This window comes from Amphiprion ocellaris, chromosome 4, assembly GCF_022539595.1.
Source record: "Amphiprion ocellaris isolate individual 3 ecotype Okinawa chromosome 4, ASM2253959v1, whole genome shotgun sequence".
Classification (NCBI taxonomy): Eukaryota; Metazoa; Chordata; class Actinopteri; family Pomacentridae; genus Amphiprion; species Amphiprion ocellaris.
The window spans coordinates 21050182-21067595 of record NC_072769.1 but is presented as its reverse complement, the minus strand read 5'-3'; the positions used below and the strand labels follow the sequence as shown (position 1 = coordinate 21067595).

General features: G+C 38.0%; 1 protein-coding gene across 1 annotated transcript in view; it reads left to right on the top strand.

The window, feature by feature from the left end:
- Nucleotides 1–3496: 3496 nt before the first annotated feature.
- Nucleotides 3497–17414, top strand: part of coro2aa (coronin 2Aa) — a 60218-nt gene continuing 46300 nt past the window's right edge. The window contains exon 1 of the mRNA XM_055010080.1: nt 3497–3762. Coding sequence (XP_054866055.1) covers nt 3748–3762 — 15 coding nt within the window. The 5' untranslated portion in view covers nt 3497–3747. The remainder of the gene's footprint in view (nt 3763–17414) is intronic.

Here is a 17414-nt window from a genome sequence, read left to right as displayed (position 1 = left end):
GTCTTGTTCAGGTTGTGAGGAGAAGTAAAAAGCTTACAGCAGCTGGTATTCCCAGGTAGTCTCCCATCCAAATACTAACCAGGCCCAACCCTGCTTAGCTTTGCAGATCAGATGAGATTGGGTGTATTCAGTCTCAGAAACAAACCTGCAATGTAAGTTCTGTACCTCACATGATTCAAATCTCCACTCACACCTTTTATTTGTCTTTTGGTTGCTCCAGTACTGATTGATGCCATCATTTAAGCCAATTTACAACAACACCTTGTAGGAGATGTGGTGCAGAGGTAAGTTCTGTGCCTCACATGTTGAAGGTCCATGGTTCAAATCCCCACTCACACCTTTTATTTGTCTTTTGGTTGCTCCAGTACTGATTGATGCCATCATTTAAGCCAATTTACAACAACACCTTGTAGGAAATGTGGTGCAGAGGTAAGTTCTGTGCCTCACATGTTGAAGGTCCATGGTTCAAATCCCCACTCACACTTTTTATGTGTCCTTTGGATGCTCCAGTACTAATTGCTAGCATCATTTAAGCAAAGTTAGAACAGTATCTTGTAGGACAGGTGGTGTAGAGGTAAGTTTTTTGCCTGGCATGTTGAAGGTCTCTGGTTGAAATCCACTTTAGTACCTTTATTATCTTCACCTCCTTAATAGTTTTGTGTACCATCATTTAGGAAAACTAACAGTTACACCCAGTAGGAAGGATAGTGCAGTGGTAAGTTATCTGCCTCTCATTCGGGAGGTTTTTGGTTCGAATCCAGCCCAGGGCTCTTTTGACACTTTATAAGATAAGATAAAGATAAGATAAAGTTCTTTATTTCTCCCCACTCCAGGGGAAATTTACATTGTTACAGCAGCTTTATTTACAATATATACATACTTTGGCTGTATGACAACCTCTTTCAACCATCATTACAACAAAGTCCATGAAGGACCTTGTGTGAAAGATAACTCACACATAGGTTGTGTGTCTGTCATGTGGAGGGTCATGGTTCGAATCCCCACTGGGAACCTTGCGGAGGATGATAGCGGAGTGGAAAGGTTGTGGTCTGTGGTGTGGAGTGTCAGTGGATTGGAGTTGAAGGGTGGTTTCAGCAAAACCAAGAAGTTGCCCGAAAGAGCGTAAAGAGCGTAATTAAATTTTTAGTCTGTTTTTAGATTCATCTTAAAAGTTTAGTCTTGGTCTTTTGTCATTCTTTATGATTTTATAATATTAGATTAGATGTCCAAATGTTTTGTCTTTTTAATGTGTAATTGTTGAGTGAAAAGTATTATTGGATGTGATGTGTTAAAATCTTATTTTCACTATTAAATGTTTAGATAAACTGTTGTAGTTTGTAATTTTAAGAACTTGTAGTAGATTTTAATGTGTAATTGTATATGTAAAGTTTTCATAGCAAATTGTGTTTAAATCCTAGTAAAAGTGTTATTGTCTTTAAGGTGTTTATTTGTAAAGAAACATTGAACTATGTAAATAAGTGTACTAGTGTCTTTCACTTTTTGTTTGGATAGGCGTAGTGAGAGACAGCTAGACAACGGGGTAGAAATAAGAATGAGGGCAACTCATACAGCACGGGGTTGCGAGCGGGAATAGAACCCGGGCCTCAGCGTCGGGGACCTAGTACATACGTCAGAGGCGTAACCCGTAAAGCTACATGAGCACACATGTTCTGGCCTTGAAAACGTGTATAAATCCAATAGAAAGTCTAGGGGTACGGTTAGGGTTACAGAGCAAGGTCCTTACAGTAGTAATGCAAAAATAGGGTTAAATTAATATTACACATAAATATTTTTAATGTCCAAACGAAGCAGCCGAATATTAAGAGAAATTAATCCCAGGTTTTCCCGTTGGATTTTGGCCGCTCTATATATAGCACGGCCAAAATCCACCGGGAAAACCCCACATTCATTTTAAGAATTTTTTGGCTAGTTTGACTTAATATTAAATTATGAAAATATGTAAATTTAATATCCATGTTTTTGTACATTGCTACTGTCAGGACCTGCCACTGTAACCCCAACCCTACCCCTAGACTTTCTATTGGATTGATACACCTTTGCTGACAGGCAACATGTGTGATCATATAGCGCTGCGGGTTAAGCCACTCACGCATGTACTAGGTCCCCAACGCTGAGGCCCGGGTTCGATTCCCGCTCGCAACCCCGTGCTGTATGAGTTGCCCTCTTTCTTATTTCTACCCCGTTGTCTGCCTGTCTCTCACTACACCTATCGATCAAATAAGTGAAATAGACTACAACACTTATTTACAAAGTTACATCTTTAGTTATTAAATAAACTTCTTGATTTTCTTACGTCTTTTTTTGTCCTACTATATAAATGTTTTTTTGTCTTAACTTTTTCCCTTTGATTTAATGGCATTTTGTTAGATACTTTATTTCTTTAATCTTCTTCTTCTTTCTAGAATTTAAGACCAAACTTAAATTTTTGATCATTTTTAGACATTTTGAAAAGCTATAAACTCAAACAGGGTAACACCGACAGAGATGACATTCAGCCAGGATGTACTACACACATGGGTGATCAAAAGTTATCAAAATGCTCCGCAAAAGTCTGAGGGCGTGGCCATGGCAGGCTCCTGAATTTTGATGCTTCGCCATGAAACATCAACTGCTGTGTAACTGCCCTAAACATACTCTAATCTGCCTCAAACTTTACATGTATCATCAGAGTCCCGCCCTGATGACATACACATGCTGAAATACAGCCACAGTCATAGCGCCACCTGGTGGACGTGCGTGGATTCGCCGACCAGCAAGGATGCGAGGACCCGTCCAACGCTGCTTGCAGCTTTAATTTGTCTTGTTTTTGTTGTTTTTTGTCTGACTTTTGTCATTTTGATCATAAAGTAAAATACTATATCATTCAGTTCCAGATACCTGTGATTAAATGTTTTGTTCCTTTACAGACACTCTGTGATCTGTTAGTTGGAACGTGTAAATGATAAACTGAGGCATAATGTTGTTGAAATTGAATTTATTTTTCTTAACAAATGTCAGGTTGTTCATGATGTTTTGTAAAAAGATAATTGCTTAAATGTGAACATTTTCAGAATGTACTTTTTTGCACTCAGACAAAGGAAAAATTAGGAGTTGTGGTTATTTGTTGTGGTAAGTTAATATGCTGTGATTTTACTGGTCACTGGAGATCAAATTAGGCTGAATGTGATCTCTGAACTAAAATGAGTTTGACATCCCTGTACTATAAAATGAAAATACTCCAGTAAAATCCTACAAATTTGTACTTAACTACTTGTAAATTTCTTTAAATGATGCAGCCCTGCTTCAGTTAACATCTGTATATATATTCTGTCCTCCTGTGCAGACTTGTTGGGATCTTTAATGCACTTTGTGGTTTTATTTTTGCTGGATGTCGTCGCCCCTCCCTCCTCTTCCTCCTCCCCTGGAGTCGCATCCTTTGCTCGGATCTCTCCTCCTCCTCCTCCTGCTCCTGCACCGACTCCTGCCTTTTTTTTTTCATGCTATCTGCAACCTGTCTGGGAGGGAACCGTCCTGCATGTGAGCTTTTATTTATTTCATTTCTGGGACAGCCAAGGTTAAGCCGGGCATCATGACTTTCCAGTGTGCACCATGCAGCAGCAGCAGCAGCGGCAGCAGGCGGTGATATAACCAGACGACTACCGCCGAGTCCCACCGAAGCAGCAGTTCGGCTTCTTGTGCTTCCTCCTCAGGGAAAAACCAGCACCTGCCGCCGCATCTCGTCCCCATATGACCGTCTCAAAGGTGAGTTCTATTCCGTTTGCGGGACCGTGTGTTCGGCTCGGACCGGGACCGGTGCCGGTGGGGCAGCGTGGCTCTGCTGCAGCTCTGCCATGCGGCTCCACAGCCTCCTCTGTGCGGACACACGCTCAGCTGAGCACCGGTGTGCTGCCATAAAGTGGTCCTCTGCCCAAAAAAAGTGATTGCAGTCTGTCGGAGCAGTTCTTGTGTGTCTGTTTTAAACTTGCTCTGTGGCCTGTGGATGTTTTTTATTTACTGAAGTAGCTTTAAAGGACCTATTTAACTCATATAATGCAGTTTTATATTTGCCAAATAGTGACAGGAGCCCCAACATTGTGACTGATTTCATTCCTCAGGTTACATTTTAGAGATAATAGCTTCTAGGGTAATTGTAAAAAGAGATCATTTCTTCATTTAAAAAAAAAAAAAAAAAAGGCATCCAGAAATCCTGTTAATGGAATATGACATTACACACCGTAGCCACAAGGTTGGGCTGTACTCACTATTTGGCAAATATAAAACTGCATTATATGAGTTAAATAGGTCCTTTAAAGCTACTTCAGTAGATAAAAACACAGTGTTTGGAGCCTGTATGTTGAAGCTGTTTTGTGCAGTTTTATGTAATTATACAGCTGCTTTTATCTGAATCAAGAGGTCAAAACGTTCAAATACATGCAAGTGGATTTCTGTGCTCGTAACAGAAGTGTGTCTTTTGTGAAACTTTTGTGCAGAAATCAAATGATGTGTTTTTGAACATTTTGACTGCTTGATTCAGATGAAAGCAGCTGTATACTTGTATAACACTGAACAAAACAGTTTTTACATTTACAGCTTTTTGGCACACCGGCCCCAAACACTGTGTTTTTACCTGCAGAAGTAACTTTAAAGGACCTATTTGACTCATATAATGCAGTTTTTATTTGCCAAATAGTGAGTGGAGCCCCAACCTTGTGACTGATTTCATTCCTCAGCTTACATTTTAGAGATAACAGCTTGTAGGGTGATTGTAAAAAGTATAAAAGGCATCCAGAAACAAACTAAACATTGGAAAAAATAATACATACATTGCCTAAAATGCATCTTAACTGTAAGGCCTGATTACACTTTCAACTGTGACTTTGTGCTATCAGCAAAGTAATCAAATGATGTGTATTTGGACGTTTTGACTGCTTGATTCAGATGAAAGCAGCTGTTTACTTATATAAAACTGCACAAAACAGCTTCGATTTAAAACACAATCAGTTTTTGGGACAAACACTGTGTATTACTGCATGGTTTTGTTTGTGTGCACATTGTAGAGTGTGTGTGTTTTACCCAGGCTGCACAGACCCGGCTGCTGTATTTTCCTCAGTCACATCCTTCAGATTTAGGTGATCAAAACTATCACTGCGGCTGAAGATCATTAGATTAGCTTCTTGTGGCTGTCAAATGTCAGAAACAAAACTAAAGTATCGTCAGTTTGCTGTCATGTGAGACAATGTTATTAAATTTAGAAAACTAGAACCAAGAAATGGTGTTTTTCTTCAGGAAAAATGCTAAAGTTTGGGGTCACCCAGAAAATTTCATGTTTTCCATTAAAAACGTACACTTTTATTCATGTGCTAATATAACTGCACAAGGGTTTTCTAATCATCAATTAGCCTTTCAACACCATTAGCTAACACAATGTAGCATTAGAACACAGGAGTGATGGTTGCTGGAAATGTTCCTCTGTACCTCTATGGAGATATTCCATTAAAAATTAGCTGTTTCCAGCTAGAATAGTCATTTACCACATTAACAACATCTAGACTGTATTTCTGATCAACTTAATGTTATCTTCTTTGAAAAAAATCAGTTTTTCTTTCAAAACTAAGGACATTTCTAAGTGACCCCAAACTTTTGAATGGTAGTGCACATGAATTAAAGTTGCTCAAAAATATGTTAAAGTTGCTCTAAATGAGTTAAAATTGCTCTGTAATAGTTAGCAGAAACTGATAAAACAGTATGGTGAAATTGTCACAAGCAGTCCAATCACAGAGGAGTAGACCAGTCCTGGACTCGTCCCGCTGCTCCACATGAGGTGAGCATTATCCTCGGGTCATTAAGCACAGAGCTCTCAAACTGCTTTTTCTTTTGTCTTAAGTTTGTTTACATCCATGCGGACAGAAGTGAGTGAAAACAATAGATCCGAACCATCTGGTGAGCTGGCGGCCCGACAGAATACAAGCACTCAAACACAATGGATTTCACTTACTAATGATTCGTACGATGCAGTAGGTCTGAATCTAATGCAGCTGATTATGAATTCATCTATCAGTCTTTTACTGTTTTTATTGATTGTTTAGTCTGTAAGATGCATAGAAACAGTTGAAATGTCATCATTAGAGCTCAGAGTGCAGCATGATGCCTTCAAATTTGTCAAAAACACCAAGAATATTCAATTTACAGTCATGGAAAGTAGTAAAATACACGCTGATTATTTCCTCATTGAAACGATTAATGTTGAGGCTGTAAAATAACTGACAACAAAGAAAAACACTCTTTCCAAGTTTTCGAAATGACGGCTCTGAGTTTTGATTTCTATCCAAGAATAAAAGAAGCAGAAAACGTTAACATTTGACAACCAGCAAAGGTATGATTTTTGTTTGAAAAGTGAGTTTAATGATAAATCCGATTTAATTTTACATTAATCAGCCGACTAATGAATCAACTAGTTAAACTTTAACTCATTTAGAGCAACTTTAACTCATTTAGAGCAACGTTTTTCTATTTCCCAAAAAGTTTAACTATTCGATTACAGATGAAAAGTAATATTTCAGCATTAAAATATACATTTTATTAAATTTTTTTACACTCACATCTTAATGATATACAAACTCACTTCTCCCGTTTGACTGTCAGAACACACGAGATAAACAGCGATGACAGTTACTGCCCTTAAGCTTCAGTGTGGTTTAATGCAAATTCTTATGCAGGTCATGTAACGAGAAAATGTCTGTCACTCATGATCTGTAATATACTCTTGATTCGCCAGCTTTGCATTCGCAGAACTGAACGGTGTCTTTTGGAGCTAGAACGTGTTGAGTTGAAGAACAAAGTGTGACACTGAGGCATGACTTTGGGTGCTGTGTTGTGGCAGAGGTGTCATGCCAACACTAGATGTGTGGAAGTAGGTCTGTCATCTACCTAATGGGCAAACTCCTGCCAAAATAAGCATTAGACTAATGAGTCTGCAACACATCTCTTCTTGTGGGAGACAAAAAACCAAAAATAAACCTTGAGTGTTGTCGCTGGATTTGAAATGGGGGGGAAAAAAAACATCTCAACAGTCAGAGAGCGTTTTTAATGAGGAGTTTGTGATATTTGAAGGCACCGTACTCTGTACTGTTTAATTCTACTCTCTCTCTCTCTCTCTCCAGTGAAATCTGTTTTGCACTTTCATGTTAGGCCATAAAATGCTAACCTGTGTCCCTGGCATGTTATCACACAGACTGTTAACACATACCTGAGATTCCCTGCCTTTGTCCGACCTCTGACTTGAGCAGTTCGCTATGTAGAAGCTCTGTTCTTCTGAACCCGATGCAGAGACTTGATTGTTTTTGTGTTTCCAAAGATAAGGAGGTTATTGTGTGTTTGTCTTACTCTTGAATCAGCTTCAGGTGAGATCGGCTTCCTAAGATGGAAAAACTTGTTCCTGGTATCAAAGTCCTAGCTGCTGTAATAACTGCTGTGAATTCAAGGTGTGCTTTTGAGCAAATATGCCCTTCAACCTGAGGCCCGAGTGGCAGAAATCCCCTTCAGGATGGCTGTCAAGCTGCTGTTGTGCAATAAAGTGACTGCACATTAACCGGACGTAGAAGCTACGTTTTAGGCTTATAGAAGCTTGGAGGTATTTACTCTGAGATCAAGCTCGGATGAAAAGGATAGCAAAATGTATTTTAACCCTTAGATGCTCCAGTGATTGGACCTGATGCTCTTCCATAGGTGGGTCAAAAATGACCCGAATAAGAATCAATGTGTTTGTATCCCATTTTGGTTAAGAATAGTAATTTGTATTATTGTTTGTATTCTATTTTTGTCCACATATCAACATCCATTTCGTTGACATTTTTCCACTCTTTTCCTCCAGTTTTGGTACTTCATCACCTCTTGTATGATATTATCAGTGATAAAGAGCTTGGAGTGGCAATACAACTATTACAATTTCTTTAAAATTGTAAAAGGTAATGTAAAAATTTAAATGGAATGATGTCAAAAACATGTTTTTTTGAGGAATAGCTGGAATATGAAAAGATTAAAAACTTTTCATTACAAAGATATTGCAACAAACAACCTCACCGGATCATTTTTGACCCACTTATGCATCTAAGGGTTAATGTAGCAGAAACATATAGCAGATTAATGGATTAGAAATGCTTCTGCAACCATCGAAGGACTTTTCTGAGCCAAAATTCAAAAAAAAAAAAAGGGAATGGAAAATGGAAATATTTGCTGTTTTTGTTGTCCTCTGTGATAGTATTAAGAATATCTTCAGGTCCACTTAATTGCTGACATGAAACTTTCACTAATTTCTCACTATCTTCAGTAGTAGTCGGGGTTTGGAGGTTTTAATGCTGATTAAAAACTGAAATCTATGTTTCCTTGACTTCTGGGTGTATTTAGTTTTCTGATGAAGCTTGTGTGAAATAATCAGAATCTGCTAAACAAACCTTGACATTGTTCTGTCAAGTTCATGAATGAAGTTTGAAATCACTGGCCAGACATAACAAGACGTTTAAACCGTTCTCTGACATTTTTTAGATAAACGATCAATAAAATAGTAATCTGTGGAATGGTTGAGAGTGGAAGTAGGTTGTATTGTTAGACTTGTGTGGCGTAGATGCGATTTCAGTGGCGTTTATTGCTTCTGAGGTACAGATGAAGTAAAAGCAGCGGCTCTCTGCTGTGTTTGGTTTGTAGAATGTGTCGAGTTTGTGGCACTTTGATGGATCATCAGGTGTTAATCCACACAGAGGTGACAAACCAATTAAAGGGTCATTATGGAACCAGGACCAGGTCAGACTGTTGGGTCGTGTTCGTGTGGATGGATGAAGGATTTTGTAGGTTTTTACTGAACGTTTGATGCACAACAACATTCTCATATCTTGTGATTTAAGTACAAGATTTATGGGGCTGTAATGAATCACTGTTTTGAATTTTACTTCATCTTATTTGTGCTTGTTACATGGTTCATGGGTTGACCTGCCACCACTTTGGTCAGACTGGAATATGTCAACAGATACTGGATAGCCTGCCTTGAAATTGTGTACACATATCCAAGGTCCCCAGTTTAAGACAGAGGTTCTTCACATTTTTCATTTTGACTGTAACTACTGGTGATCCTATAGCAGCATCATTAGGTCAAAAAAATGTCCAGAAATTTAGTATTTGACCAAAGCCAGAAAAGTTATACAGGCGAGACACATCATTTAAACAATCTTGAATTGAAATCTATGGGAGAATTCTGTGATGTTGAAAGAAAATTATAGGGTTGTTGTTTTTTACTCCAGTAATATATTTCACAAACTAGCTCTAAAGGAAAGCACCACGTGACTCTTCACCACTCTGCTGTAAAAACCTACTCTGCTACATGTGCTGCAGACAGCACTGAGAGTTTCGTTAAAAGTGAAATCTGACAGGTATTACCAAGATAGCTGTCAAATGGAAAGACTTTTAATACTGTAAGGACTTTGCTGAAGCCTAGGCTGCTAGTTAGCAGATATTGTCATGCTAATATGCTAAACTAAAATGGTAAACAGAACACCAACTAAACAGCAGCAATGTCAGCATACCAGAAACTAATTTAGTATTTAGCACAAAGCGCAGCTGTATGCATGACTATAACCTATAGAACATTACCCTGTTTTTTTCTAGTTATTACGCTGCAAAGGAATGTGGAAGAGTTATGTGATGATTGGTGTTGGCTTGTCTGTCTGTCTGTCTGTTAGCAACATTACTTAAAAATGGACTAACAGATTTGGATGAAATTTTCAGGGAAGGTCAGAAATGACACAAGGACCAAGTGATTAGATTTTGGCAGTGATGCAGCTTATAGTCTGGATCCACAGATTTGTTAAAGATTTCTGTATCATTGCGAGATAGTAGCACGGCGTCACTGTAACTAAGGCAACAAGTGAACAGTACGTCAGCTGCCTGCTGACAGTCACATGATTATGATCCTACTACACATCCACCACTGCAGACTTGTCAGGACTTATCCATTGGAAATGATACAAGGAACAATTGATTAAATTGTGGGGGTGTTTCAGAGTCCCAACATTATCGCCGCCCACTACATATTTAGGTCACGCGATTCAGTATCCATACATAATGTACACATGCATAACACACGCCTGTGCTCAGCACAAGGTCATTTTGTTTGTGGGTACATCTATAATAAATGGCCACATTCTATGTTGACGTGATTTCTGCCACAAATATTTTTTCAAGATTTCACCCGTCGGAAATCATACAACGACTGAGCAGCCTTGAGTGTTTTTCTTGTTTTCTTTGTAATTGTCGAACAGAAAAATGTCCAGCCTATCATTGACTCATTGTGAAACTGTGTAGTCGAAGTATAAAAATGAAATACAAAAAAACACTTTTTAAACCTTATTTTGGAGCAAAGAGACAAAACTTTTGACACCTTTTTGACTGATAATCCTAATTATGCTGTTTTTTGTCGTGGTGACCTTTGAAACTGTAGTTATGGCTCTCGCAACACATCAATTTAGATAAGACCCTTTTATTAGAGCCGATAACCCACAGATCCTTACCCTGCTTTTCTAGTTATTAGTTTTTGTGTCTCACCAACAGCTGAAACCCAATTATTTGCTATTTACATGATAAAAAGCAATGAAAAACAGAAAATCCTCAGGTGTCATAAGCTACAGCCTGTGAATTGCAATTCAATAAAGTACTTATCTGGATCTACTTTTGTATTATTTGGATACATTCCTACAGTCCTTGTGAATTATCTCACTGATTCTAAAGCTGAATGAGCTCAACTCACTTGTCCACTGTTCCTTTAACGTTTCAGACCAGAGTTTGTGCCTTTAGGTGGTGGTGGAGAACCTGATGTTTCCAATAAATGATGCCTCATACATGACTGTACCTCCTCAACAAAGCCTCAGTGGGGCATAAGTCTGTAACTCCACCCCCTGTGGTTCAGTCTTTACTGAACCTAATGAAGTCCTGCCTCCCACCTCAGCAGGGTCGAGCTCATTTCACGGCGCTTGTGTCCTCTTTCAGTTAACCCCACTGTTCTCAAACTGTCAATGCAACAACTGATACAGGCTTTACTGTCTGTCAGCTTTCTTAAATCATCAAGGAAACCTGGTGAATTATGTGTCCTGCTTCTTTCAGATTAGTGCTTTTATGTCCTCAGAAATCCAGTAGCTCAGGATACAGTGCTGTGGTGATCCTGTTTACAGCAGTGACCACTGTAGGACCACCAATTATGGGATAATGGTTAATGCTTAAACGTGGCGTGATGGCAGCACAAGTAGAAAAGATTAAGTCCGTAAACTCATATTATTGTTAGTGAAGCGTGTTAGTGCTCATCTGTATTCATCCTGGTCACCAGAACAAAAGATGTCCTAGCATAAGGTTTGTTTTATTGCTCATCAAGTCCATTTGTCACTGGAAGATTGTTTTATTCCTCCCATCAGAAACTACATAAACTCACTGAGGTCATTTATTGAATTAATTCTAAAGCAAAACAGTAACGATTTAGGATCTATTGATCAAGACCAGACCATGACTTCAGCTGCTGTGCTGCATTTTTGATATAAATTCGGCCAATCAGAGAAAGATGTTTGGATAGCAACTTAGGTGTTTTTTCTTTAATCTTTACTATAACTATATATATATATATATATATATATATATATATATATATATATATATATATATACATATATATACATATATATATATATATATATATATATATATATATATATATATATATATATATATATATATATTAATCTTCATAAATAGAAGAAAAATTACAAAAGCTGATAGGAACATGTGCAAAAATTCTGCATAAGGCTTTTAATGCAAAATAATGTTCCTCATATCACAGTTATTGTACTGATTAAAAGAAAAGTAAAAAGTAAAAATGCTCATCACAGTTTTTAAAGCCTAAAGTCTGATTCTAAAGCTGCTTGTTTGTCTAACAGGTTTAAATTCAAAGATTTGTTCTCTTACAATGGTGTTAAACTGTGAAAAGCAAAAATTCCTGACGTGAGAAGCTTGAATCACCAGATGTGTTGAAAAGTGACGTAAATAATTAATGTTTTATCAAACTAGTTTTGCTTTTTGTTGATAATTTCATCTCTGTTTTCCTTAATTTTTTTTCAGCCTCTTTGTAGTTTTTCAAATCAAACCAATTTTTATTGGCCACATACACAGTTGTACATCGTAATGCATAGTGAAATATTTTGGTTATTACTCTGCCAAGGAACACGGTGGAGTTATGTGACGATCAGCGTTGGTTTGTCTGTCTGTCTGTCTGTCTGTCTGTCTGTCAACAACATTACTCAAAAATGGACTAACAGATTTGGATGAAATTTTCAGCGAAGGTCAAAAATGACACAAGGACCAAGTGATTAGATTTTAGCAGTGATGCGGCTTATAGTCTGGATCCACGGATTTGTTAAAGATTTCTGCATCATTGCTAGATAGCGGCACGGCATCACTGTAACTATGACAACAAGTGAACACTATATCAGCTGCCTGCTGACGATCCCATGTTTGTGATCTTACAACAAATCCACCGCTGCGGACTACGAATTGTTTAAAGATTTCATCCGTCGTAAATCATACAGTGACTGAGCAGCATTGGAGGAGTACCGCGCTCTTTGAATGCTTCTCTTATGTTCTCTACAATTCCACAAATCGGCAGTTTCATTTATCAGACACTTTTAACCAAAGTGATGTACATTTGAGAGTAGATACAACACAAGCGAGGATCTAGTCAGCAGAAAACAACCTGGATAAGAGTCATAAAACAAGTTCAGGTGTGATCAGAGGACCATGGTGTCTACAGGCAGTACACATGTAATAGGATTATTTTTTTTTGGAGTCTGTCAAGTGTTTAATCTTATTTTAAACACTGAGAGAGACTCTGCAGATGGAACAGAGTTTGGTAACTCGTTCCACTACTGGGGAACTGCAGAGGAGAAGAGTCTAGCTATGGACCGGTCCTGTTGTGGAGGTTATAAGGCGCCTTTTAGTAGTGAGCGGGAGGGAATGTAGACCGGAATGAGAGAATTCAGGTAGGAGGGAGCTTCCTTCACTTTATTCTGTACAAGTGTATTATTTTTGAGAAAAAACTTTTTTTTGAGAAATACAAGCAGTGACTGATGTAACATTTAAACAGACACTTTTGCTTCCAGTGATCTCCTCATCGAACTGTAATCTTGTATATGTGTATGAGTGTTTGGTGCTCACTTGGTTTGCTCAGGCCCAGCAGCCGAAGTGAATAAAATCTCCCCAGGCTTTGGCTTTAGAAAACAATCTGCTAGTGGATATTAGGGATGATGACTGTACTCGCCCTGACAATGGTTTGGAAATCCTAAAATGCTCTTATGTAAGGAGAGAGGCTGCACGTGACCGCAGAACCTCCCTGTTATTGTCCTGAAGATCACCAGCTTCCCTCAACAAACCGTCGCCTGCTGTGTTTTGTCACCGCAGGGCAGAAGCATTTACACAGTCAGGCATAATGAGTCTTCAAACAACGGCTCAAAAAGACCTGTTTCTGTTTTCAGGCTGACCTTCTTCTCTTTGCTGTTACATCACTGTCACTCAGCCAGTCGTGGCAGGTCGTCCTGCACGTTCCTGACATGACAGCTGTCCGGCTGTTTGAGGATTATCTGCTGCTGCTCCCACGTGGGCCAAACAGGGAGGGGATTACTTTAAAAAATATACAGAGTCTGCAGATTTGTGTTCTTGTACAAGTTTTTCAGCATGTGGTAAGATGGCAGAAGGTCAGAGGAGAGAAGAACCTCGGTGCTCTGTTAGGTCACCAAGTGCTCCATCCCTGCTAGTATGTTTTAGTTTTAAAACATGTAACTTCTGCTACATTTATGCCTACTGTCCACATTAATCTAGCACTAAGACTGTCCATTTTATGGGTCATTTCAGAATTGGAGGACATTTGGGCTTCAAAATGTTTGAAAAAATAAACCTTCCCTTTTACAATTTTCTGCTACATATTCATCAATAGATGACAAACTATCAAAGGCTTGATTGGCTCAGCTTACACATCACTGGTACCATTTTTATTCCATGTTTTATTTGTTGTTTGCTAACCCTACTCTAATCACAGTAACAGGGTTGCTAATCCATGTTAATATTAGCTTTTTCTCAGCAGTAGAAGCTAGATATTTAGGTAGTTGTTACTGCTGACCAAGAGGACAAACTGACTGATGGAAAACAGTCAAAAGAATGAGTCTGGTCCTGATAATATGAGGTAAAGTGAGACATTCAATCAAGGCTGACAATGTTATGAAAATATGAAAAATAGAAGAGAGGACATAGCTTTGCTCTACACATTTTTTCTGGAAAACTAGCTAAAAAACAGATGAAAAGGTTATGCTAACAGGGTTGTTGTAGGACACACATTCCCGGCATAATAATTATTATTTAAAATATTATGATGATTTTAAAAAAATTTTCTCACAATTAAAAGATACATCAATGAAAAAATTAATACCAAAAAAGGACATTTAAATTTCATTTTAACTGTTTTATTTGAGATTTAATTTGGTCATCAGGGGGGTGGGACAAGAGAAAAATGGCATTTTAGGGGGAATTCCAGATTTATTTGGTGTTTTTAAAAATATTTTTAAAATATTTTTTTCTCCTAGTCTTTTTACATTTGGTCTCAGGACAAGTACATTTACTCGAAAACTGCATGTTTTAGTGTTTTGGATTATTTGAAATTTGATGGGTGGGACATAAAATGCCCTCCAGTTCTGGAATGGCCCTTACAGACATTGCAATTGAGTTTGTTCCAGCCTGATTCGCCAGTGATATATCATGTGGCCTTTTTCCAATAGAAATTATGATGACTTCCAATCGATAATTCTGCCTTTAAGACCACCTCATACTTAGCTATTACTTTCAGGAACTGTTCCACCTTCTCATTGGTCCAACCAAAGAAATGTCTAATCTTACTTTTGAATCCTGTTTACACCAGTTACCTGCACAATGCATCGCGTACATGAATAGTCATGAGATGTGAATGTCGTTTGGAGATGGCTGGTTTTCATTTTGAAAAACTATATACAATTTATAAATGCAGATGTAACAGTACTGTGCATAATCTGACTGTGAGCACTTAAAGACCATTTTGTGTCTGATTGTTTCAGCTAAGGACCACATTGCCCCCTTTTTAGGGGCAACCAGAAGTGACCATAGTGAACTAGAATGTAGGCACCCACACCTTAAAACATAACCTGCTTTATTGTCTGTTTTACCCTAAATTAAACCATAATTTACATCAGCATAATGCTTACTGTCAGGAGGCTTAAAACTAGCAACGGAGACCATAAACTCATTAGAATAATGTTTACTGAGACAATAAATCAGGTGAGAAGTTGGGTCATTTTCTCACAGACGTCTATACAATCACATTTCTTTGTGCAACCAAAAGAGTCGCCCCCTACTGGCCATGAGAAAGAATGCAGGATTTGAGGCACTTCCTCATTGGCTTCAATTTCAAGCCAGTGAGTAGAACATTTACCGTGTTCGCCATCTTAGTAAATTAGGATGGGAATCTAAGAGATGACACAAATGATGACAATTTTGAACAAATTTGAGCAGATTTTCAGCAGCTATTCAGCCTCTGAAGTGATTGTCTGAGGTCCTACAAATACGCTGCAAACACACACAGCTGCGTGAATTTATTTTACCGCACAACATGACCTGTTATGACCTTAGGCAGACTTCTTGTAGTAAATCTCTCTGTGAAAAACACTTGTTGAGTCTCATAAACAAACATACATGGTCGCCACTTTCCCCATCAGAGTGCATGTCTACATTTGGTCTGACAGCATTTTTAATGAGGTAAAACCATTAGAGCTTTGGACCTCAGGAATCAATATGGTGAACACACATCAGCGGAGGAGGCCATCCACTCGGCTTCATGAATAATGAATCAGACTCTGCTGACCCATCTGCCTCACGATTACGACCCGCTGACTGCAGAAACAACAGAAGAGCACACTGACTGGAACAGTGCTACGTTTAAAAAAAAAAAAAAAAAAAAAAAAAAAAACACCCTGGAGCAACTGATCACCAGAAGACGTAAAAAATCTGTTTGGATATTTATAAAATAAAAGCTCTGAGACAGTTTTTACCAACCAGGAGGACACAACCTCTTAAAGAGACAGATCTGACGGGAGACAAAAAGGAAGAAAACATAATAAATAGGCTTTCAGATCAAGTCTATACAAATGCATTACCTTTGTTACGACCAGGCTCGTCAAAACTGGTTTATTTTTTATGTGCGTTTAATAAATAAATGCTATAAGCTTCAAGCTCAAGCTTTTACGTATGAACTATTGAACAAAGGGGCAGGAACTCACAGCATCAGGATGGAGAGCTGGATGGACATTTGATTCAATTATTTTCTTGTTTCCTGTTTCTTCAAACATACACGCTACTATTACACACACACATACTGTATGTTAGAGAAAAAGTCTGGTGATATTCAATATTTTTCTTCCTGTCGACAAGGTTACCAGATAGTGTTGAATGTGTAGTCTAAGCCAAGGTCTCAAACAAATCAGTATTGAAATATTTCTACAATTACAATGAATATGACAACTGGCTTTGTTTAAATCTATCACAAATACACTACCATTCAAAAGTTTGGGGTCACTTAGAAATGTCCTTATTTTTGAAAGAAAAGCAGTTTTTTTCAGTGAAGATAACATTAAATGAATCAGAAATCCAGTCTAGACATTGTTAATGTGGTAAATGACTATTCTAGCTGGAAACAGCTGATTTTTAATGGAATATCTACATAGAGGTACAGAGGAACATTTCCAGCAACCATCACTCCTGTGTTCTAATGCTACATTGTGTTAGCTAATGGTGATGAAAGGCTGATTGATGATTAGAAAACCCTTGTGCAGTTATGTTAGTACATGACTGAAAGAGTGAGTTTTCATGAAAAACATGAAATTGTCTGGGTGACCCCAGAGGGAGCCCAAACTTTTGAACGGTAGTGTAAGTGTGTAAATATTTATTTTTGTGTGTTTTTCATAGTGATATTAACGTTAAAATGATTATTGTTGGGTCTTAATAAATGAAGTGCTTACATTGAAATTAAAGTGGTTAAATTCAGAGTAAACCTTTTTCTCTGCTCGCTTTTAATAAAATGTATGTCATCAAAAATCAATAACATTTTATCGTGGTGCAGTCTTGTGTTGCCTAAATCTTGTATAGAAGTCAATGAGGAAGTTAAAATAATATTTTAGCAAACATTTGTCAGCTGGGATGGTGCACTTTTTAAAGCATTCTCGTCTGAAGCGTATTTTTCCAAACACTTGGTCCTCAGGACATGAGTGAGCTGCACACTCTGTATGTCGAATATCACAACACGTTAATGCAGTTAG